At 41.6% G+C, this 23,472-nt stretch overlaps 1 protein-coding gene across 1 annotated transcript in view; it reads left to right on the forward strand.

Annotated features, from left to right (window-relative positions):
- Positions 1-8: 8 nt before the first annotated feature.
- unc13ba (unc-13 homolog Ba (C. elegans)) overlaps positions 9-23,472 on the forward strand; it is a 184,722-nt gene continuing 161,258 nt past the window's right edge. Inside the window, exons 1-2 of the mRNA XM_086315494.1 lie at positions 9-177; positions 16,254-16,283. Of these exons, the coding sequence (XP_086171620.1) occupies positions 156-177; positions 16,254-16,283 (52 nt within the window). The 5' untranslated portion in view covers positions 9-155. The remainder of the gene's footprint in view (positions 178-16,253; positions 16,284-23,472) is intronic.

Consider the following 23,472-nt stretch of genomic DNA (forward strand, 5'->3'; position numbering starts at 1 on the left):
GCCCGACATCTGTCCCTTTCCTCACCGCGCGGCGCGATGAAGCGGAAACTGAGCGACATTTAGGAGCAGTCTAAAGGACTTCTGTGCAACAGGCACCTGGGCTGCAAACTCACTGAAGGCTGGTCGGAGGAACTGTTGCACAAAATCCCGCTGCGATGTCTCTGCTGTGCGTTAGAGGTATGCTCTCACTTCACAGCTACAGGTTATCGTTTCAACAGGAGAACTCATGGATCTGCTCGTGTGAGGGTTTCTTAAACAGGCGAAGTTCTCACGGAAAAGATTTTATATATAAAACACAAAAACTTAGATGAAAGAAAAAAGGAAGGCAGAATATTTGAGGGCAATACTGTAACATGATTCTGAAACTATCCAGTTGTGAAGATACAGAGCATAACATAAACTTTAAGTGTTTCCCTGAAAGGTGAATTTAAACCTCATTTGCCTCCAGTGACATTTAGTGTAACACTCAGGCTGGATGCTGACTTTAAAAAAGGAAAATCACAGTTAAGTGAGAGCGTTTGGTCATTATCGATGGCTATGTGCGCATTAATGTTTTGTTGCTATTCTATGGTGCGATATTGCGAGTCTGAAAAGTTACGCTGTGGTTAAATCGAGCCATAGTAATCAGTGCTCAATGCCAATGCTCACCAAAGAGCACTCTGTTTTCACCTGTTAAGGTATTAGCTTTGTATCTAAAGGAGGATGGATTTAGTCTGTTAGGCTATACCCAAACATAAGAGGGACATTTATTTCTGAAACTATTAAAAATCATAGACTCGTTTTTCTGAATGAAAAAATGCTCACAAAATGATTGAAGTTTGTTTTCTTCCTGTTATAGTAACATATGCTTGATTCTGATAGGAGGTCTTCTGGCCCTGATTTTTACCCATTTCGTTGGCATATTTTTATGATTATTGGTTTTTTGTTTTTTTTTTTTGGTTTGTTTTTTTTTTAGCTTTTCATTATTGTTCTTGAACTTTAATTTGGATTTCCATTTATCCGAGATTCTATGATTATTTTAGCGTTCCAAGTCCTGTTTAGAATCATCATTATAGGTCAAGTAGTCTTTGAGTTCTATTATATTTGGTCCTTGGTGTTTTTGGTGATCGTAGCCTCCACCGTGTTTCTCGGTGTTCAGTTGAGTGTCAGTGGCTTGTCACTGTGTCTAGTTGGCTACTTCCTGTTTGATTTTGTCAGTCTCTTTTCTTCACCTTAGTTTTACTACAGGTGCCTCATGTCTCAGTAGTTTGAGTTCAGCTGTGTCTTCTTACCTTTATGTTTCCATTTCCCTGTGCATATCCTCGGCTACAGTGCAAACAAGGCTGGATGCCGTGTCTCCATGCCGTTTTCAGACTTGATGTGTGATCTGGAGCTACATCAGTAAAAGCTCGGTTTTCTGATTCTTTCAGGTGGATTCTTAGCAGCCTACATTTGGGTCACTTATACTCTTAAATGACATGAACCTGAAAACTGTCAATACTACATGTTAAAATAGTTTAAAACTGGATTCATAACATAATAACATAACTTAGGACTGTATACTCTCACCTGACCGTTAAGACTGCACATCTTCAATACGGTAAGAGGAAGAAAATAGATTAATCAGTGGCTATTTCTTTGTAATTTGCTGTGGCAAGAACACATTTTATGTATTTGCTGACATTTGGTACTTTAAGGTCTTTATCCTTAAGCTGACTGACCCCTTTAAGGTAGCAGGTTATAGATCTCTGCAGGGACATTATTAATAAAATGTGCACTTCCTCCTTCATCGTTCAGCGTTCTCTTTCCACGTGAACTGCCCCCCGAGTTGCCCTGAAGCAAGTCACTTGATCTGCAGTTGTTCAACTAAAGCTGATGAGCGACGTGAGATTTTAATGTCTAAGTAAAAGAATAAGAAATGATTTTGGATATTTTTTTTGTTGAAAACCTGCATGTTTATCGGGTCTGACAAAGTTTGATTCATTAAAGGTTAAAAAGCCGGCGCTTCCCCTCACCGCCAGTTTATTAACATTTTTGGCTCCTTCCCAGATCACAAATTGCTCTTCTCTCGCAGACATGCTGATTGATTTTTCACACCATCAAACTATTGTCTGGCTATCTCCAGCTCTCAGCCCCTGGTGTATTGTTTCTCACCGATCATTTCTGACCATTTCTCATCTTTGGGTGCGAGTGCTGCCTGAGGATGAAAGGCCACCACCACCTCCACCCAACTCCTATTACAGAGTGATGAGATGAGGGTGAGGCTGGAGATGGAGGGAGTGAAGCACACCTGGGTCGCAGTGGGCTCAGACAAGTGGAATTATAAAATAATCTAATTTTGTTTCATAGCTTGCCCTGGGATTGAGAAAGAGTGCTTCATGCTCACATAAAAGTTGTTACTTGTTCAGGTTAGCATGAACCCTGGACTCGGCTTTTTAAGCTTTGCTGTTTCACTCAGAAGGACAGAAATATGGATTCAAATCAGTCATGACATTGTCCCACAACATCTGGACATATACGCCAGAAATGTTCACTACATCATCTTTATAAAGTGCAGATTTGTGAGTGCTTGCAACTTGTTTCTGCTGCCCAGATGAGGCCATAAATATCAGTTATTGCAGGTCTGACTTAGGATGGACTCAAACACTCATCGAAGCGGTGATTGAAGTAAATGCATCTTATAAATATGAGTGGATGTGTGATTCTCAACACAAGTGAATCTACATAATATGTCATCTGACTGTCCTTTAAACAGTATTTCTTTTCCTTTTTAAAAAAAATCTGAGATATTCCATCATCTGACTTTCACAGACGCATCAAATCTTTTATAAAGAATATATTTTTAGATGCCAGACTAGAATGGTTTAATAGTAAACAACAACACTGTCAGAAATAGGAAGTAAACCACAGTTTCCCATGTGAAAAGCTAATGTTTTGTTAACTTGTCCAGCCCATCATTGTTTCTTTGCAGATTCAGTGCTTTATAATGTCACCTGAATTCTTCCTGAGATAATCTCCCTTTTTAATGGAAAGGTTTCGAGGGGTCAAGCTTGGTGGCCTTTCTTTGTAACGCTAATAATAGACTTGGAACTCTACCTAGTATCTCCTTGCATATGCAGACAGTAAGGTGAGAAACATGAGCTACAGGCAAATAAGGAGAAATAACCTCACAGGAACGAGCAGCGAACAAAAACAAACAGTCTATAGTATTAAGATTCACGCTGTCAAAGAGCAGTCCTTGGACGTGCATGACCCCACCTCCTGTAATGTGTGCTCTTTACTCTGCTTTTAGGTAATTTCTGCATAAAAGTAAATTTAGCTGCTTTAAAATTTCCACAATCCTTATGTTTTTTCCCTGTTTCTATGGTTTAAAAACTGCTTGGTGTAGTTTAAAGTGATTATATTGGACTAAAAAGAGCCTTTCTTGGCGTAAAACGTCAGACGCTGACAACACCAGCAGATAACAGATAACCAACTGTGTTCTTATGATGTCTTCAGGCTGTTCAGGGACAAGAGATGTATCTCTGTGTGATGAGCTGGGAAATGCTCTCTCTGCCTGTGGTAAATGTGTTCTTTGGCAGTTTTCTTGTCTATGATGTACCTGACATGCTATCAGAGAAGCCAGTCTTTCCATCTCTTAAAGGAAGTGCCTGATATAAACCCTGACGAGTGGCATTCTTTCTTGGAAGCTGTGATACCTTTCAGAGGCTCATTTCCTCATTCCTGGTTGTGTTGAGCGCCCTCAGAACCTGCATGGTGGCTTGCAGATCTCTGCAGGAAGTGAACGGCTGCAGAAACGAAAGCAGGATGGGAGGACACAGCTTCTGACAGCTCAGTCAGTACCCACTCCTAGCTATTTCTGGATAGCAATTATCAGTGGAATAAATGCATACACTGATGGCATTGCATAATTTGCTCAGTGTTGAGTAAGGTTACTGTGAAGAAATTGGATTAGAGGAAATTATCCGGCAGTAATAGAAGATAAATACGTGCAGGTCGACTGTCAGGCATTTGGAGAAAGCAGAGTGGCATTCAGTCTCAGCAGATCGGCACAAAAACTGGAGCTTGTGCTGATTTTATTTATGTTTTTTTTTTTTAATGGCCTGGTTTGGATTCATCCATTCAAGGTGATAACTAAAACCATTTTGTAGGCCACCAGATGAGGGCAAAGGTGAAGGCAGACCAGGTCAGCCAGTACACCGGCACACACTGTAGTGAAATGACAGGGATGCAAGCAAAGCTTCAGCGGCCAATCTGTGGAGGCGGGGGTGGGGATAGAGGGGAAATAATCCCCATGCCATCTGCTGCTTTTCCTATCCTGCGTGGTTATGCTTGTATACGTGTGTGTATGTTGGACTGCAGCTCACATGGGCCAGAGGACTTCACTTCCTCCTTCTCTTTCCCTCCCTGTCATGATAAGGCTATTTCCTGCTACGAGCATTGGCTCAGTCTAACAGTTTCTCTTTACACTTAATCTTTGCTACTGGCCACTTGTCTCAACTCAGGTCGAGGAGTGCTCAAAGAAGTAGACTCCAAGACGATTGTGACATGAAATGCAGAGAAAATACAGACACAAAACTGCGTTCACCTGATTTTTCTGCTCTTTGCAGAAATTGGTGCTGTCTCAGCACTTTTTCTTCTCTTTTTCTTTTTTCTTACAAAGGCGGGAGTTTTGATAGTGATTGGTGATTCTTATTGCAGTAAAAACATCAGTTGGCACATCACCACACGTATTTGTAATGACAAATATGTGTAAACCAGCATCCGTCCATTTTTTTGCACTTATCTGAAACAGAATTGGATCAGTATTAGGCTAAACGTTCCTAACATCACTGTTTTCCAGTTACTCCTGGAAAATCCCGAGATGCTCCCAGGGTAGATGAAATATATATTTAATATCTCCAAAGACTTCTGGTCTCCCCTCAGAATCTCCCAGCTGAAAACAGTGAAGGTGCAAGGAGTAGAGATGGTGAGAGTACATGAGTTTAAATACCAGGGCTCAACCATCCAAAGCAATGGGCAGTGCACAAGAGATGAGAAAGAGAGTGCAGGCAGGGTGGAGTGGGTGGAGATGAGTGTCGGGGTGATTTGTGACAGAATGATAGCAGCGAGACCTGCTATGGTTTATTATTTGGAAACCGTGGAGCTGACAAAAGACAGGAGAACAAGCTGGAGGTGGCAGAGCTGAAGATGCTTTTTACTGGGAGTGACCAGAAAGGACAAGATTAGACATGAGTACATCAGAGGGACAGCTCAGGTCAAGCTCTTTGGCAACAAAGTTACAGGAAAAGAGGGAGACCACAGAAATGATCCATGGATGTATTGAAGGAAGCTGTGCAGAGGATGCTAGGGATGGAAGTACATGATCCACTGTGGAGGCCCCTAAAGAGAAAAATCAAATCAAATCACTTTTTATTGTCACATCACATGTGCAGGCACACTGGCACAGCACATGCGAGTGAAATTCTTGTGTGCGAGCCCCACAAGCAACAGAGATGTGCAAACAACACAAACGAGCAAAATACAAGAATGGCCAACCTGAAACTAATAAATATATGTACAATATATAATAGTGTATGCATTTCTGGATGTGTATACTAAATATTTTCCTGTGTGTGTGTGTGTGTGTGTGTGTGTGTGTGTGTGTGTGTATACACACATTTTTACAAATTAAATAGTAAAAAAATAAAATAAAATAATAATAATAAAATATATAAAATATACAGAGTTGAATATGTGCAAAACAAGTGGCATTTATATACAGTGTGGAGTGCATAATGTTGAAGTTCCAGTAGTGAAGCTGAGGTGTCTATGACGTGTTCAGCAGTCTGATGGCCTGATGGAAAAAGCTGTCTCTCAGTCTGCTGGTACGGGACCGGATGCTGCAGAACCTCCTTCCTGATGGAAGCAGTCTGAACAGTTTATGGCTGGGGTGACTGGAGTCCTTGATGATCCTCCCCGCTTTCCTCAGGCACCGCTTCCTGTAGATGTCTTGGAGGGAGGGAAGCTCACCTCCAATTATCCGTTCAGAGCACCGCACTACTCGCTGGAGAGCTTTGCAGTTGTAGGCGGTGCTGTTGCCATACCAGGTGGTGATGCATCCAGTGAGGATGCTCTCAATGGCACAGTGATAGAAGGTCCTGAGGATGCGGGGGCTCATGCCGAATCTTTTCAGTCTCCTGAGAAAGAAGAGGCGCTGCTGCGCCTTCTTCACTGTTTTGTTTGTGTGTACTGACCACGTAAGATCCTCAGCCAGGTGTACGCCAAGGAACCGGAAGCTGCTCACTCTCTCCACAGCAGCGCCGTTGATGGTGATGGGGGTGTGTACTTCTCTGCACCTCCGGAAGTCCACTATCAACTCCTTTGTCTTTGCGACGTTGAGGGTGAGATGGTTGTCTTGACACCAGTGGGTCAGGGCGCTGACCTCCTCCCTGTAAGCCGTCTCATCACCGTTGGTGATAAGACCCACCACTGTAGTGTCGTCCGCAAACTTCACAATGATGTTGGAGCTGTTAGTGGCTGTGCAGTCGTAGGTGTAGAGTGAGTACAGGAGAGGGCTCAGTACACACCCCTGTGGAGCACCAGTGTTCAGTATGACGGGGGATGAGGTGATGCTGCCCAGTCTGACCACCTGGCGTCTGTCAGACAGGAAGCTAAGGATCCAGCTGCAGAGGGAGCTGCTCAGTCCTAGATCCTGCAGTTTCCTGTCCAGCTTCGAGGGAACGATGGTATTGAATGCTGAGCTGTAATCTACAAACAGCATCCTCACATACGTGTCTCTCTTCTCCAGGTGTGACAGGGCAGTGTGTAGTGTCAGGGCTATGGCATCATCAGTGGACCTGTTGTGGCGGTATGCAAACTGTAGAGGGTCCAGTGAGTCGGGTAGTGCAGAGCAGATGAAGTCCCTGACCAGCTTCTCGAAGCATTTGCTTACGATGGGGGTCAGGGCTACAGGTCGCCAGTCGTTCAATGAGGAGATGGTGGAGGATTTGGGTACAGGGACGATGGTGGCCATTTTGAAGCAGGCTGGGACTACAGACAGAGAGAGGGAAAGGTTGAAGATGTGCGTGAACACTCCAGCCAGCTGAGCCGCGCATGACTTGAGGACGCGGCCGGGAATCCCGTCCGGACCAGTAGCTTTGCGTGCGTTCACCTTCCTGAAGCACTTCCGCACATCCTCCTCAGACACAGTGTGTGCACTGACGTCATCCGCGGTGCGCACACTGTCCGGTCTCATGGTGTTCGCTGTGTCGAATCTAGCGTAGAATACGTTTAGATCCTCACACAGAGAGGCCGTGGTCTGCGGTGTGCTGGTTTTCCCTCTAAAGTCTGTGATCGTGTTTAGTCCCTGCCACATACTCCGAGGGTTGTCAAACTGTTGTTCCACCCTGTCCCTGTACTCACGTTTGGCTGCTTTGATCGTCTTCCGGAGTTGGTAATGTGCGTGTTTGTAGTCCGATGTGTTCGCGGAGGCAAAGGCGGTGCTCCGTGCCGCGCGAACATCTCCGTTAAAAACCAAACAAGAAGAGGACAAAGAGTATTTAACAGTTCATGTGCACTGCATGGTTTTACATAGGTGATCGTAAAAGTTGTAATATTTCAATTAGGGCGCAGCGTTGTGGTTAGCACCACCGTTTCACAGCAGGTGGGTTCTGGGTTCGAACCTTATGGTTACCTGAGGCTCTATGTGCGGAGTGTTCTCCTGTGGCTTTCCTCTCACAGTCCAAAGACTGTTGGTTAGGTTCATTGATGACTCTGAATTGGGTGTAGATGTGATTGTGTGGTTGTCTGTCTTTCTGTGCTCAGCCATGTGATGGCCTCTTCCCTCGGTGACATCTGGGATGGCCATGATCGCTGTAAACCTAAGATAGACAAGGTGGAAAAAAATCAACATATGAAGGCTTCTGGGATGAAGCGTTATGACTCCTGGATTCTGGATTCTCTTTGCGCTCATCACAGTGACCACAAAGGTTAGATACTGATAAAACTGATTTAATGTCATTGTTTTTATTGATTCTTATCGTTTCCTGGTCAATTTTCTTGAATTAAAAAAAAATAGACCTGCAGAGGTTTGAAGGGTCAAAGTAATTGTGCAAAAACTGATCAGGAAAAAGGGGTTGGATGTAACTCAGGAATGCAGAAGTCCATAAGTTTCATTTCCTTATGAATGCAGGTCCTAGAAAAACACGGAGGATCTAAAACTGGTTTTAATCCTGGTTTGTAAACTAGGTTTGTGAGTTCTGATTTGTTTTAGACCCCAGATATTGATCGATTGGGACTCTAATTTGTGTTTGTGATGAATACATGTTGATACACAGTGAACAAATGAAGACAAGCACTCAGGTAATGGTGCGACTGTATGTGTCTGTGGTAATGTCATGGTCTATAAAGCCCTCGTTCCATGATCCACTCATACTGGATCACTCGTGGACTTTCAGTAGCGTCTCTCTAATTGGCTCATTACCGTGGAGAGGTAGGGAGACGGTCTCTTTTAATTTGCGTTTATGCAGGATAATATGTGGTATACATGCTAATGTAAACACAATGAGGCACTGGCATTGAAACAGATAATTAAATGAAGGAATGTGTATGCCCACAACACTAAACTATACACAGAATATATACAGCTTAACCTTGCAATATAAAGTGTCTTTAGATACAGTTCAGAGAAATTATGTTAATCCGTAAGCTGAATTTGAAGTGTTTGCACACAAACATACAGCCATATATGCTGCTAGCATAAAGCCCGAGCGTAAGCAGAAGCTTATACTTGAGTAAAATGATCAAACATACTTCAGTCAGAGGATATTGACCAACCCATGCTAGATCCACAATAGTTGTATTTATTAGGTTGGCCTGGCGAGGTCCACGGGGGCTGTACATTAATGGAAGTGAGAGGGTGTTAATGACATGGCCAAAAGGTTTGCAACCTGTACGCTCTCAAACCCACCATGAGCTGAAGGACTGGAGCTAAAAATAGAGGCACAGTCTGGCCCCTTGTAATGACACTGCTATAGTCTGCGCCTGTCTGGCTGCTGAGCATGTCAGGTCTGCTGCTCCTGTTCAACACGTTTTATTAAGTGTTACTACACCTGAGTGATTGTGTGGTAATGTTATATTTCAAAGTAAAAGAATATCATATCTTTTATGTGCAGCTTTTCTTTAGATGAAAAGCGCATCATTGTAAAAGGGTGCCATCTTTTATTTTTAATGAAATAAACCCCCAAAGTATGCCAAACATAAATAAATATGCACAGATATGCTCAAGTTTCATGAGGGGTGCAGATGTCCTGTAGGTTGTCTGGCGGGGTGTTGGTCACAAACTGAGACCAGCTGGCAGAAAGAAGCAATCAACTTGTGTAGACTTTCAGATATAATTTAGGGCGTTTAAATATTGCATTTGACTATTTAGGAATTACAGCCATGTTTTCCCAACCTGATGAACAGTCTTGTGTCCAGCTGTGATCTGCTTTTTTCTCTTTTTTTAAATGAATTCATGACAAATTAAAGAAATAAAGATATAGAGCTGATTCCAGGCATTCGTGCTGAGTTTGGTTTAAGAGGTGTCCAAAGGGATGTAATTACAAGTGTGCTAACCTGGACTTGTAATGCTGACATTAGAACTTGGTCACTGGTGTTTGCTGATGATGTGGCTCCTGATAAAAGTAGCTTAATCAAATGATAACACTGGTTAGGTGTTGCTTCACAAGACAGAGGTAAAGTGGCCCAAAACTTCTAAGATCTCCATAAGATCACCAAATTTTCTGAGACTGTCGCCTGACCTTTGACCCAATCAAGCATGTCTTTCACTCACTGATGACAAAACTGAGGGAAGAGGATTCGTGAATGTTCGGGCACAGATTAGAGGTCGTGGATCCTGTCCAGGGCTCTCCTCTACACGGCCAGCTTCCAGCGAGTTAAAGTTGTGACGCTTCAGAGGCTCAAAAGTGTCTTTATTTCACCACCGAGACGCCATTTCCAACCCTGAGCTTCAAAGCTGCACTTTCATTGTCACTTCAAAGAGCTCAAACCTGAGACACCAGAGCAGATTGTAAGTGGTCACAGTCAGAGCTGCAGTCCAACAAAGAGAAGAATGTCATCGGGGTACAGAGGAGATGACAGAAAATCATTTTAGCTTTCAGAGTTTGTCAGATGTTGTTTTTTTTCTCTCCCATGTCAGGCTAAAAGTTCAGTCTTGGATAGTTGTTTTGGATATCGGTTACAAACGTGCATTCACTGTTCATGTAATTCATAGATGTTGTACTCCTGGTGAGAGCAACGTAACAAATATTTAGGCCTTACTTTCAAAATGTATTTGGATGAATTTTACATGTGATACGGAGAATAAACTTAACGCTTAAGTGAACGATGCATATCCGTAAGTTAAATATAGTGAAGCCCATAATTTGACTCAGTTTCTGTAGTTTAGCCTCTGCACGCAACCACAGTTGCAGCTTTACTCAAAAAAAAATGTGTGAGGGGTTTAGAAATTACACCCATTTTTATACACATAACTCCATTTTTTAGAGGTTTAAAATGAATTGACCAAACTAACAGGATGTTAAATATAAAGATTGTTTTGTATTTAAAAACATCTAACTTTGTAGTCAGTGTCTGTCTGAAATGTGGAACCTCTGGAATTCACCAATTGTGGGTGGGTGCTAATTGTGGGTGTTGCTTCCTTGAGGTTCCTTGAGAAAACTTGTCTAGTGGGTTGAGATCAGGTGACTGACTTGGCCATTGATGAATATCCCACTCCTGCCTTCAGTGTAACCAGCGGTTTGCACCTTGTTGTAAACCTTCTGTATTTCCTTCCATGAAGGCGTCTTTTGATTGCACTTGGCTAAAGATTTTGCTTCCTGTCTGTTAGGTTTAGTTTGACCTAATGATTTGATGTGGAAACACCCAAAGACCCTGCGATGTGATATTATCATTATTATCATATCATATTATCATACTTCACTCGCAATAAAATATAATTGTGCTTTTTAACATTTAGCAATATCTGAGTACTGAAATAACATACATACGGGGTGGCAGAGCAGGTCAGCCACTAATCAGAAGATCGGTGGTTCGATCCCATGCTGCCTCCTGGCTGCATGCCAAATATCCTTGGGCGCCACCGGGCCCTCTGACCACCGGCAGCCTCGCCTCTGTCAGTGCGCCCCAGGGCAGCTGTGGCTACAACGTAGCTTGCCATTGCCAGTGTGTGAATGTGTGTGTGTGAATGACTGAATGTAGTGCTTTGGGGGGACTGAGTAAACAAATGCAGGCCGTTTACCATTATGATTTAGGCATATTTCTGATAATCTAACAATTAGCCGTGATAAATCATTAAAAATCCCACATCTGTTGCCGTCCACTTTGACAGAAATTGACATTTAACTATTACATTTGTGCTCCTCAACCTTCCTGTTATATAGGAATGTAGCCAGAATATAACCAGCGAGCTGCCTTTGCTCACTGACAAACACTCATTCAGATTGATGGCAACATGTTGGCAATCTGACTGCATTTGTAAATTAGACAGCAATCTTTTTTTAAACCTTTGATAATCTCTCTGAGAGCGAGTGCAGTCAGTTCAAGTCAGGCACCAGTTGGCTCTGAATTTGTGAAGCTAAGTGTGTCCAGTTGTTTTTTTAGTTCGCTGTTTTTTGAGCCAATTTAATTTAATTTTACTCGGCTACCGTTATCTCAGGACGATATGCATGTTTGTAGTATTCCTAGAGTAATGTAACTTTGTCCCTGAATGGATACAATATTGCAATTTTGCAATAGTATTGTGATACCATGCTGTATCGATTTCATTAAAAGAAAAAATCTACTTGTCCTGCTAATGATGACCTCCCTCTCTTTGGGCCTTGTATTTAAAATGACAATGAAAAGTTATATAATGCAAATCCTGAAAGTTCAGGATAGATACAAGATGGCTGTAATTGCTCAGTAAACTTGTTTTCAAGCAAACATAATTATATATTTTAAATTGGGCATTTAAAGAACCAAATGAAATATATTATCAAGCCTGCTGTGCTTGAATATAAGCTTCAGTATAAGCATTGTGTTGTGCAAAAACACAATGCCTTGTCATCCACGTCCTCCATTGCGTATGGAGACATTACAGATGTGTGTTTGAGTGCTCCTCAGTAGCAGCTTTAATCCAGTACACTAGTCATCACACGAACATCAGCCTGCTCTTTTCCCCAAATGGGTTTTCTCAGTCTCTTTATTTTTTTCAGGTATTAAGAAAGAAAAAACTTTGTAAGGTTGAGAGTTAGCTACTGACCAATGAAAAGAAGTCTTTCTGCTTTCCTATGTCTCTTTTGTAATTCATCCACAGAACAATGTAGCAGGGTCTGGTAGATTTCAGCCCCGCTTAAAGCATTAGCTTGGAGGGATTATCCCACCAGCTAAACACGCGGTCACCAGCAGCACGCATCCTCTCATACAATCACTCCAGAGGACACGTGCCTGCTTTACTACCTCTGATCAGCCTCACCAACCCTGTAGCCCAGAGGGATGCTGACCTCTGCAAGCACTAAAATGTGACACTGACCATCGCTTTTTTATTTGTCCAGATCTTAAAGAGTGCTTCTGTCTGGTGTAGCGATGCACTTGCATTTATATTTTAGGTGATTTTTTTTTCATTACAAGCCTTTGTTTTCTGCCAGTTTGTCAGCACTTCCTGTTCGTTGCTGTCTTCAAAGAGAACATTGTATTGGCTGCGCTTCATTTGCATGAAGTTGAGGTTTAGGCTGCTTTAAACAAATCAGGATATCTTGTGCTACCCAACACCTGTAACACGCACTCAAAACTGGATCGCAACAAATTGGCGCTTTCGCGAGTACGTTTGCTGATAGTAATGTCATGTGATTCAGCTAATAACACAAGGATTTCATCATTTTTGAAGCCACGCTGAAAATACTCAGCAATCTGTGCATTCATGACTGGATGTAATACCGGTAGCTTAGCTGTAGCATTTGTACCTGAGGGTTTCAGCTTCCGGGCAACAAGGAATGACATCATTCACATAGATTACTGATTGGCAGCGCTAACTCGATATTTTGAGTCACTTTTTCTCACAATTTTGAGTTAATAACTAACTCAAGTAAGTCGAAATTTTGAGGGAAAAAAGTTGAAATGTTGAGAAAATGACTCGAAATTTCGAGTTATGGAGCCTTTTTTTTCCTTTAGTGGCGGAAACAGGCTTCCATACACATCAGACTAAGGGGAGAGGATGCATTTTTCCACCAGGCAGAAGTTCAGAACTCATTCTGATGTTGCATTGTCGCTCTCAGGTTTTGAAGGATTTTTTGATTGTGCTGCATCATTTTGATCCTTGGTGCCTTGTTTCAGAGATGACTCTGTGCTCAAATGTCACAAACGCACATCATCACATCTGGTAGGGCTTTAAATCCTTTGTACGTTATATAACGTCTAAGTATAAACTTTGCACAAGTCACATGTCCGACGCTGCCAATCATGTGTGTCATGATAAGGCTCTTTTTGATTTTAATTTGAATGAGCTGCTGATCCGGTTTTATCGACTTGAATCGAAACAATGTTGCGCTGTGCATTACCTCGGACTCAGGTGTAACACCTGACAGCTGCCATCTGTTGTCACACAGTTACAAATATGAGCTGTGTTGTTTTAATGTTGGTTTTAATGCTTCTCCGTTAGGAGCTGTGATTCTGAAAGGTGGCTCACTGGCCAACAGAGCCAACTTTACACTGAATATTTTGTAAAGTAAATTCAGAACATGTGAGCTAAAGTTTCAGAACACTTTTTACATTTATATAAAGCAGTGGCGCTACCCTTGAGTCACCTGTTTCACATTTATTTATTTTTGAATGAGACTAAATCACATCTTCTCTCACAGTGTTGGGTCATTCATACAGGTAGTGTCAGAGCCCAGTTGGCACTTGACCAACGAGGCCACTGTGAGCCTCTGCCGAGCTGGCACGACTGACACACAAAGCAAGCTGTGCTGACAGCCTAAGATAAATGACCTGTTAACAGTCTCTCTCTCTCTCTCTCTCTCTGTTTTTCTTATCACATCTCTCACTCTGACTGTGATTGAATGAGCATATTGATCTTCCTCAGTGAGAACATATGTCTAAACTGGATTTAAATAACTGAATTAGCCCTAAAAAGGCAATAAGCTTTCATACTGCTGCATAGTCAAATGACTGCAACAGATTTAAGGGAGGCCTGATTGAACTGCAGATCAATATCGGGGACTTTCAAGCCTGAAGCCAAGAACATGTTGGCATTTCAAGACTCTCTTGTGAATTTCAAGGCATTCTGGGTCTCAGTACATTTAAAATCTCAGCTCTGTTTTTATAAAATATTATTGAGTGCTTTTTTTCTAGACAAATAACCCCTTTTTCTCTAAATGCTAGCTTATAATAGCAGTTTCTCAAATTTTTGTCATGCTGCTCTTTAGAGACTAATAATATTTAGTCCTCAGAATAAATACATTGATTGCAACACCATCAGGAACACAAGGTTTAGTTTTCACATAGTTCCTGTTGTGCAAACAAAAGTCGCTGCTTGATGCTTTGCTCAGCAAAAGTTTAAAATGCAACATTACAGTAAAGCCAACAAAACGCACAAAAATGTGTATACAGATGACATGTGTCAAACTCAAGGCTCTTTATACATTTTAATAAGGCCTGTGTATCACTTTAGGTTCTTAAATGTATCAACTGAGCTGGGAAACTGAGTAGAGCATAAAGAGAGCCCCATTCTGCTCGATTATTCTGTTTGAATCCACATAGTAGCAAAGACACGGAGTCATAGATGAGGAACGGTTGCTTCAGAAAGCTGGACTGAGAGGAGAAATGTAACTGCAGCATCATGTTTCCTTGAAAGTGAGCGAGCTGTAGTCATATTCAGGTTTGCGTGTTGCTGTAAAACTGTAATCAGAATACATTATTTTGCTTGGCTAAATGTTGTAAACCCCTCAGTCGTAAATGGCTGAGGAATATTGACATCAGCCCGCTGATCAGGCGGGTGGGGGCGTGGCCAACGAAGTTTGTGAACGCCATCGGCACACATTTGGGATTGTCGTGCCAACAGGTGCAGCTTGAACTAGTAACACAGTTGCTTTATTCCACCAATTACTGCGGCGCTAGTGTAGCTAATAGGATTACTGATTAGCAAAGAAGTAACTAAACATGAAACAGAAACATGTCTCATAAACTCACATTTTATTCATGATAGAATGTAGAAAACCAATCAAATGGTTAAACTGAGAAAATGTACCATTTTAGGAAAAGTATTAGTCTATTCTGGATTTGATGACAGCAATACTTTTCAGAAGTTGTGACAGGGTGATGTTTACCACTGCGTAGCATGCACTCGTTCTTTTTTTTAACAACAGTCCAAAAACATCTGGGAACAGAGCAGCTGTTGGATTTTTGAGAAAGCAATGTTTTCCCATTCTTGTTTGGTAGAAGATGGATTTGTCTGTTTGTTTTGCGTGCAGTATTATGCGTGCAGTACCAGGACGGAAATAATAACCAAAACCTTCTTAAAAGCAAAATTCTACAGGGAGGAAGGGTTGTATCAGGAAGTGCATCAGGAATAAACTCTCTTCCAACTCAAACATGCAGATTTATCCACTGTGGAAATAAGAAAGCACCCAAAGTACCATCAGCCGTTCATCAAGGTGGAAGCTATGGCTTATAGTAAATTATGTGAAGTCACTGAAAAGATTCCAGTAGGATGTATGCAGTGAGAAATGTGTCCCATATCCTTCCACCCACAAGATAAACTATGAACTGTTTCTTATCACGGATGTGTGATCTCTATGAACGGTTCCAGTGTTTGGCTGGGTTAACTTATTCTAGGTTAATATTTATGGATTTAGCAGATTGTGTCAGTGTCTTTTCACAACTCATTTCCTCGCTGATTGTTGATTCACACAGTCCATTCTTCCTGCAGCTATTGCAACAGTGCCAATACTGTTTCAACCACAATAATATACATCAAATATAAAAACTGTATTTGTTTCCTACAGTCATACAACACATTGAACTGTTATTTAATAGGCTTGGGGTTAATTTTATGAAATTTTATTGCACAATTTTATTTTTGAAGTACATCAACAATCAGGAATAAGAGTGTAGAGGGGTTAGAACATTGTTCAGTCCCTCAAAAATTAAATTCCATTGAAATATCTAAGAGTATATAATCCTGATGAGTCACAGAATCCTCTTCATCCTCTTCATCACATTGGGACTAATAGGTTTTTTCTCTCTTCTTCTTTCAGTAAAGAAAGCCAAACTCCACGGGCCCCCAGGTAAGAGCGTATTATTTTGGCTCTTTCTCTGCTGCGCTTTTTTTGTATATGCTATTTGTATTTCTACATTATTTCACATTAAGTCACTTCAGTGATCTCCAAAACCTGATACAGACATATTGACTCTGCAGTGTCTGTGTCCAAGATACAGAGAACTTGATCATCCAGGAACAACGGTATCCACTCATCACACTTTTTGTTTTGTCTTAGCGATAAAAAAAAGAAAGAAATATAAACAGTTTTCTTTAAGTTTTGACAGAGTCCTCTTTTTAAGACCTTGACCTTTTTCTCACAGCCTGAGGTTTTGCACCAGTGTTAGAAGTCTTCGGTTTGTAGGCATGTTAAGACTTTAATCATGCACAGCTGAGGCTGGCGGTGCTCTCATTAGTTTTGAAGATATTTAATAAGCAAAAATTGAATATTTTGAGCAGATGTTTGAAAAACAGTAAGAGGTTTCCTAATGTTTAAAAGTCCTCCAGTGACCTTGAATGTCTGACAGCATCAGAAATCATGCTCATAGCTCAGTACAACAGATAGAAAGTTTGGCCTTGATGATTTTTGCATCCTTTAAACCTTTAAACTGCCTCTGAGCGGGGTGACCTGGACACTGGAGGGGACGTGGGGGCGTTGGTGTCCTGCCATAGACGGCTGGAGGCCTCATCTCTGCTAACTGGAGTCACTGAACTTTAATATGTTTATCCTGTTGGTGCCATTTGGAGCAACTTTAATGGAAATTTCTGACTAATATTGTAGCTTGTTGTTCATAAAGTTAATGTTTTGGTTTTCATTAGTGAAATGTATTTTATTAGGCAAATATGTATATGACACACACTTTTTTTGGATGCAGTTTGCTAACCTAGCTTACTAGTGTTAGCTGATAGTACTCCATATAAAGTCTTTTATCCACATGAAGTCACTTCTGGCACCAAAAAAACAATAAAGAGGCGAAAGTCTCTTCTTAAATGTTTATCCAGTCTATAACACAGCTAACACAGAGAAACAGACAACCATTCACACCTACAGCTAGGGTTGCCAACCGTCCCTTAAAAAACGGAATCGTCCCGTATTTAGAAACAAAAGTACACATCCCGTATTGAGCTAATAAGGGACGCACTTTGTCCCGTAATACAGTGAGAACCAAAAGTAGTCTATAAATGTTTATGGAATTAACACTTTGTTTGAAAGCATAATTCCCAGCCCCTCTCCTGCTTTGTGACCAATGAGCTGACAGCACACTTATGACAATTCGAGTATGACAATTCAGATTACCGCTCATCTCATTGGTCGAGGAAAGGTCGCTTACGGAGAAAATACCGGAAGACAACAGATGACCACAACAAGAAGCATGGCCAACAGGGAAACAAACGCCGACACTGCGGTGCAAGTCTCGGACGACAGTACACCTAAAGCTGGGCAGACACTGTGCGATTTTTTCAGTCACGTTATTCAGCTCCTGCTCAAACTGCACGATTGACTCGCAGGGGTTAGAAGTTCATAAGTCACGATGCAGGGTTTCACACTATACGACCCGATGCTCTGATGCGACCTGAGTGCTCACACTGTGCCAACATAACATGAAGGTTATAACAGAAAATCTGTCGCTCGCTCTCTCTGTCTCTCACTCACACAGACACACCACCACCATCAACTTTGCTAAATTGCTAATGAAAAACATGATCAGGCAGCTGTGATTGAGCAGCAGTGTAGATCCAACTATTTTCACGGTTGTTGTGGTCGTGATAATTTTGTGAGGCCACATCGAAAAGGCTCGGATGAGCTTTCCAAAGTTCTACAAGTTGTGCCTCCATCGCTGGTGTCCAGATCACACGCTGCACAGCCGTGCTGCTCCGTCTTTTTCACAGACGTTTACGTGTTTGCGCGTGAGCAGTGTGAGCGGCTGTGTCACCACAGCCGCTTCTCGTTACCCCACGTATACTAAACGATGCACGATGAAGGCCAAAATCGGGCCGATCACCAAATCGGTCGCACGACTCAAAAATCGTCTCAAAATGGGCCAAAAATCGCACAGTGTGAGCCCAGCATTAGAGCAGCAATGTTTGTTCGCTCAGAGAAAGAAAAAAAGGCTGCAAAAGTACAGGGAGGACTGGGAAAAGGAAAACACCTGGCTGGAAAAGTGCACGATAACACATATAAAGCGCACTGCACTGTGTGCCAGCGCACTTTTTCCATAGGCATGCTTCTATTGGTGGGCACATGAAGAACATGAGGGGCGTGAAAGCTCGGGGAACCCTTTACCAATTTTTTGTCCGCCAGGCCACGGCAGAAGCAGATATGGTATGTAAACACTGGTTTGTTTTTTTTAAACCCTCTGGTTAAGGTTAATATGGGCATGTGCAGTGAATATCAGCGCTATGTGGCCAGAAGTGTGATAATATAATTTATTTTGTGTAATAAACAACTGTAAGGATAGATGATTACAACAAATTGATGACTAATACATAAAAGTAATACATAGATGAATAATGATGATGAGTTAAGATGCGTAATCATGGGAACAAGCGGGTTTACAAACAGGAGCAGCTGATTAGCTTTAGAAAAGCTGAAATAATACCTCAACTGAAGCCAACTGTACTAAATGCATATGTGCACTGTTACAAGAATATTTTTCGTTCTATTGTTTTCTATTAATTTATATAATTTTAAGTTAAGCAGGACAGAGTTCTTTTAAAGAAAGATTTACTTATATTCTCAAAAGTTAAGCATGACAGGCTTCTGTTTAAGAAGGAGACCTGTTTTACTGTGTTAATGTTGTCATTTTGAGCTAAAAATAAATGGCTAAATGATCATTTGTTTCCCATATGGTCATATCACAAAGAATATGCATCTGCTTAAATCAAATTCAAGTCAAATGGTTAAAAAATAATTTCACACACAAAAAAAAGAGCTACAAAATTCACCACACTGGGAAGGGTGAACTGGGTTGCCCGGCCCTGGCCACGAGGTGTCCCTTATTTATTTTTCAGGGAGTTGGCAACCCTACCTACAGCCAATTTAGCCAATGTGACGTGTAAGTCTTTAGACTCAGGGAGGAAGTCAGAGTACCGGCTAGTGGATTTAAACCCAGATGGTTGCTGTGAGGCGACAGTGGAGTTCAGTTGCCTATGGGCAATTTAGAACTGCCAGTAACCGATCCCCACTAACTGCATGTCTTTGGACTGTGGGAGAACGTCAGAGTACCCGGAGAGAACCCATGCAAACTCCCCACAGAAAGGCCCCGGCCAGGTGGTGGATCAAACCCGGGGTCATGTACTTAAGTTGAATTAAAATGTGGAAATAAAAGTTTGTCAGTCCAAAAAAAGGGTACATTTTGATCTGCTAAGCAGATGTTAGTCTGCACTTGTCCCTTTGCAAACATGTTGCAAAACGCTTGTTTGAATCTCTCTGTGGCTGCACACAGACGTGTCACAAAGCTGAAAAACCATTTTTCAAACGGTTCCTTTTCACACATGAAGCATCAACGATTCAGCAGCCAGTCAAGAGTGGGACTCCGTCTTCCCGCACATTTTTGTTCTTTGTTTTTTAAACAGTTTTGCTGGCTGCAGCTGTTTGTCCTTCCATCTTCTCTCCAGGCGATGATGACGGTAGAACAACAGCAAAGAGTGGGAGATTGAGAAATCAAGCTGGAGGACGGGAGAAGGAAATCAATAGATCATCACAGACAAAGGGCCACCTGCTAGCCTGAAATGACTACGTGTCATCCCGGCATAAAGGAGACGATGGAGACAAATCTCTCAGTTTCTTTAGTAGACAGAGACAGACTCCATACACGAGCGATTTGTCACTGGCTGCCTTTGGCCTCTGATTGACGAGCAATTTCTCAGAGCAGGAGGGCGAGATTTGAATCCAGGGTGCATGAAACGGGACATGGGTGGTTGTGTCGGTGGCGCCTGTGGTGTCCTGTAGTTCCTCTGAACTACCTGCAGTAGGACACTGTAAACACATTAGTTCACAAAATGTCTTTTTTTCCTATCTCGGCCTGCTTACACAGGGTCTGTTGTTCTCTTGTTTTTCACTGTTATACATTAGTGTCTGATGCACACTGGAATTACTGGAGCTCTCTGTTCGTAATTTTCTCATTGGAATGACCTGAAATAACACACCTACTTCTCCTCCCAGCTGTAACACCCAGTCACGTCAGTGAAAGAGAATAAGCGCAGGACGGCTTTCTGTCGGGCGACATGAGTTTGTCCCACTCTAATGCCCCAGTTTTAAAAACATGATCTGATTTTATCTTAATAGTAGAAGCAATAGATTGTTTGCCTGGGGGGAGCTGGCTGCTGTCCCAGGGCCCTCCTGAAATCTCATGGGTGGATGACCTCTGAGGGATGTTAGCTGATTTGTGTCACTTTATTAGTTTAGAAGATGTAACTTTTATCTTGTTTTTAGGCTCTGGAGACATTAATCTCAGCTATACAGCACCCAGCAAGCATTGGGTTTCGGTGCAAATATTAAAATATTATTAATAGTGATTTTTGTTTTCATCCAGAGCCATAAGCAGGTCAGTTGTTTGGTTGTCGCTGAGCAAGAATACCAGCCCAGTCTCAGAGTCCAATTTAAATGCATAAGCTGAACACCATTTTTAAAGGTTCACAAGCAGCAGTTGATTTGTAAACATAACCAGGAAGTTAAAAAAACAAACAAACAAAAAGTAAAAATTAAAAAAATTACCAAATCAAAACAAGAAGAAATAAAGTTCACAGAGCTGAGCTGTCCCCAGAAAAACCACAAACACTGCAGTCACCTAGCTGACAAACCTCCAACATATTTGTAGTTCTTTTATTTTTTTTATGTTCTGTACTTTAAGAACCATTATCTCTACACATACAGTTTAGCTGCGACACATGAAAATACTTGTGCATAACTGTAGTATTATTTGAGCATATTGCTCCAGCTCTGGCCTCCTTACACTGGCTTCCAATTCAATTTAGGATCTATTTTAAAATCCTTTTACTGGTTTTTAAATCCTTAAATGGTCTGGCACCTGTATATTTGTCCGATCTGCTGAAGCCCTGTGTCCCCCCTCGCTAACAGCTGTTGCTCTCAGTCCCTAAATCACGTTTGAAACTTAGAGGAGACCGAGCGTTCTCTATTGTGGCCCCGAAGCTTTGGAGTGATCTTCCTCTGCCTATTAGACAATCTACATCAGTGCTGGTTTTTAAATCCAGACTAAAAAGTCATTTTTATTTGCTGGCCTTTGACTCAGTGGGTAACTGACACTATTATTTTATTGTTATTTATTTACTGTATTTATTATTCTTATTGTATTTTTATATGTTTTCATTGTATTTTTTATGTTTCTGCTGTACAGCACTTTGTTCGGCCATGTTTTGTTTGTGCTATATAAATAAACTATGGTATGGTGTTATGGAGTCAGAGGCCACTTAAGATGTTCACATGGACCATTCCACGGCTCATTAAATTGAATGCTTCCCTTTTAAATAATGTCAGAATTTCAAACATCTGCTATGACAGCAGATTTTTAGTATTTTGAGGTCCCAAGCACAGGTAGTTGAAATGACTACCTGTGCTTGGGACCTGAGGGGCCGGACACTACTTACTGTCTGGGTTAGAGGTTTGGGATGTAAGAGTAATGCTCATGACTGCAGAAAATCTGACTGAGAAAACGACTGTGTCAGTTTAATAGTAAATCAAATGGTTTCCTGCATCTTTAAAAAAAAAAGTTAATTGTCCATCTTACCTGTTTTTAGTTTTACGTTTCAGCTGAAGTTGAGTCAGTTAAAATATTTAGGCGTTGCTTGTTAAAAGAAATCATTTTCCCTCAAAACAAGAGACTATTTTTCAGTTTTGTTTAAACACAAACTCGTCTCAAGCCATGTTCTTTTCCATATCTGACAGCTTGCTCATTAGCAGAAGTGGCTATATAGCTGTGATGGTCCACTGCTGCCTTGTAACTGCAGAGGAAACCCTCACCCTAATGAGTCAATAGTGCTGGTGTAATGAGGCAGGCCTGTCTCTGCACAGCCTGAACCTGTTGCCTGACTTATTGCAGCTCCTCCCAGTTAACAGTTTATTCATAAACTGCGTAGCTGCCCCAGAGGACAGTATTATTCCCTATTAGAAAAAGAAATCTAGGTTCAATACAGTAAGGCTCTACAGTGTCGGTTAAACAAACAGGCATGGAAAGTTTTTCTACTGGAGGGCAGACGAACTCCAGAACAAGCTGATGCACAGAAAAGAGTCTGCTTAGGAAGAACAAGGAGACGACTCAGACTTCACTGTCATTTCCTGGTCTTGACCAATATTCTTCAGGCTTTCTGAAGGTCTGCCCTAGTTTCTCTTTGGGCATTGGCTGCTTTTTCACTCATTTTCAGTCCAGTCTTTGTACCTGACCATTTTCAGAGAAATATTGTATGTGTGTTTTTTTATTTTTTTGTCCTTTGTTGTAAGCCTGTTAACACTGACTTATCAGTTATTCAAGCATTACTAACTCAACCACCTAACTTGATGAAATCCTTGTTCCTAGCAGAAGCATTCATGTCCAAAGAAATAAGAAAAAATCCAAGACCTGACACTGACTTAGAGATGCAGCTGGTCGATCCATCCACTGCTCACTGCAGCATCATCAGAAATGGTCTCAAAAAGCTATTCTAAAGAAAGAGAAAAGGCTGAGTATGCTAAACTACACAAGAACTGGACTGAAAATCAGTGACAACAGGTCTGATGGACAGAATAATGTGACATTTTTGGTTCAAATCATAGTCAGTATGTCTTGATACATGCTCAGTCATCCAGGTCGTGACAATTTGCGTTTCTCCCGCTGAAAACGCAACGTCCAGATGAACAGAATCAACCTTTTGGCATAGTCAGTACGTATAGAGGAGGTCAGGAGAAAACCACAGTCATCTATAACAGCGTCCCCAACCTTTTTTGCAACACCGGTTTAATGTCAGACAATATTTTCACAGACCGGCCGTTAAGGTGTCACGCATAAATAAAACAAAATAAAATGACATGACCAAGACAAAAACTGTGGTTTTTGTAAATATAATAATAAACGCAAATTCGCTGTGTAATTGTGTAACTTTATTAGCAGCGTCCTCCTGAAAATTGTGACATCCTCCTCTCTGCCCCTTAATGCTCTGTGGTTGCTATGGTAACATGTAAATAAGACACACAACTACAAAGAACAGGGAAACAGAGTTAACAA

Source organism: Aulonocara sp. 'chitande type north' Nkhata Bay, linkage group LG12, assembly GCF_057382095.1.
Source record: "Aulonocara sp. 'chitande type north' Nkhata Bay isolate Kocher_YH1m ecotype deep benthic linkage group LG12, A_spYH_male_GT1.1, whole genome shotgun sequence".
NCBI lineage: Eukaryota > Metazoa > Chordata > Actinopteri > Cichliformes > Cichlidae > Aulonocara > Aulonocara sp. 'chitande type north' Nkhata Bay.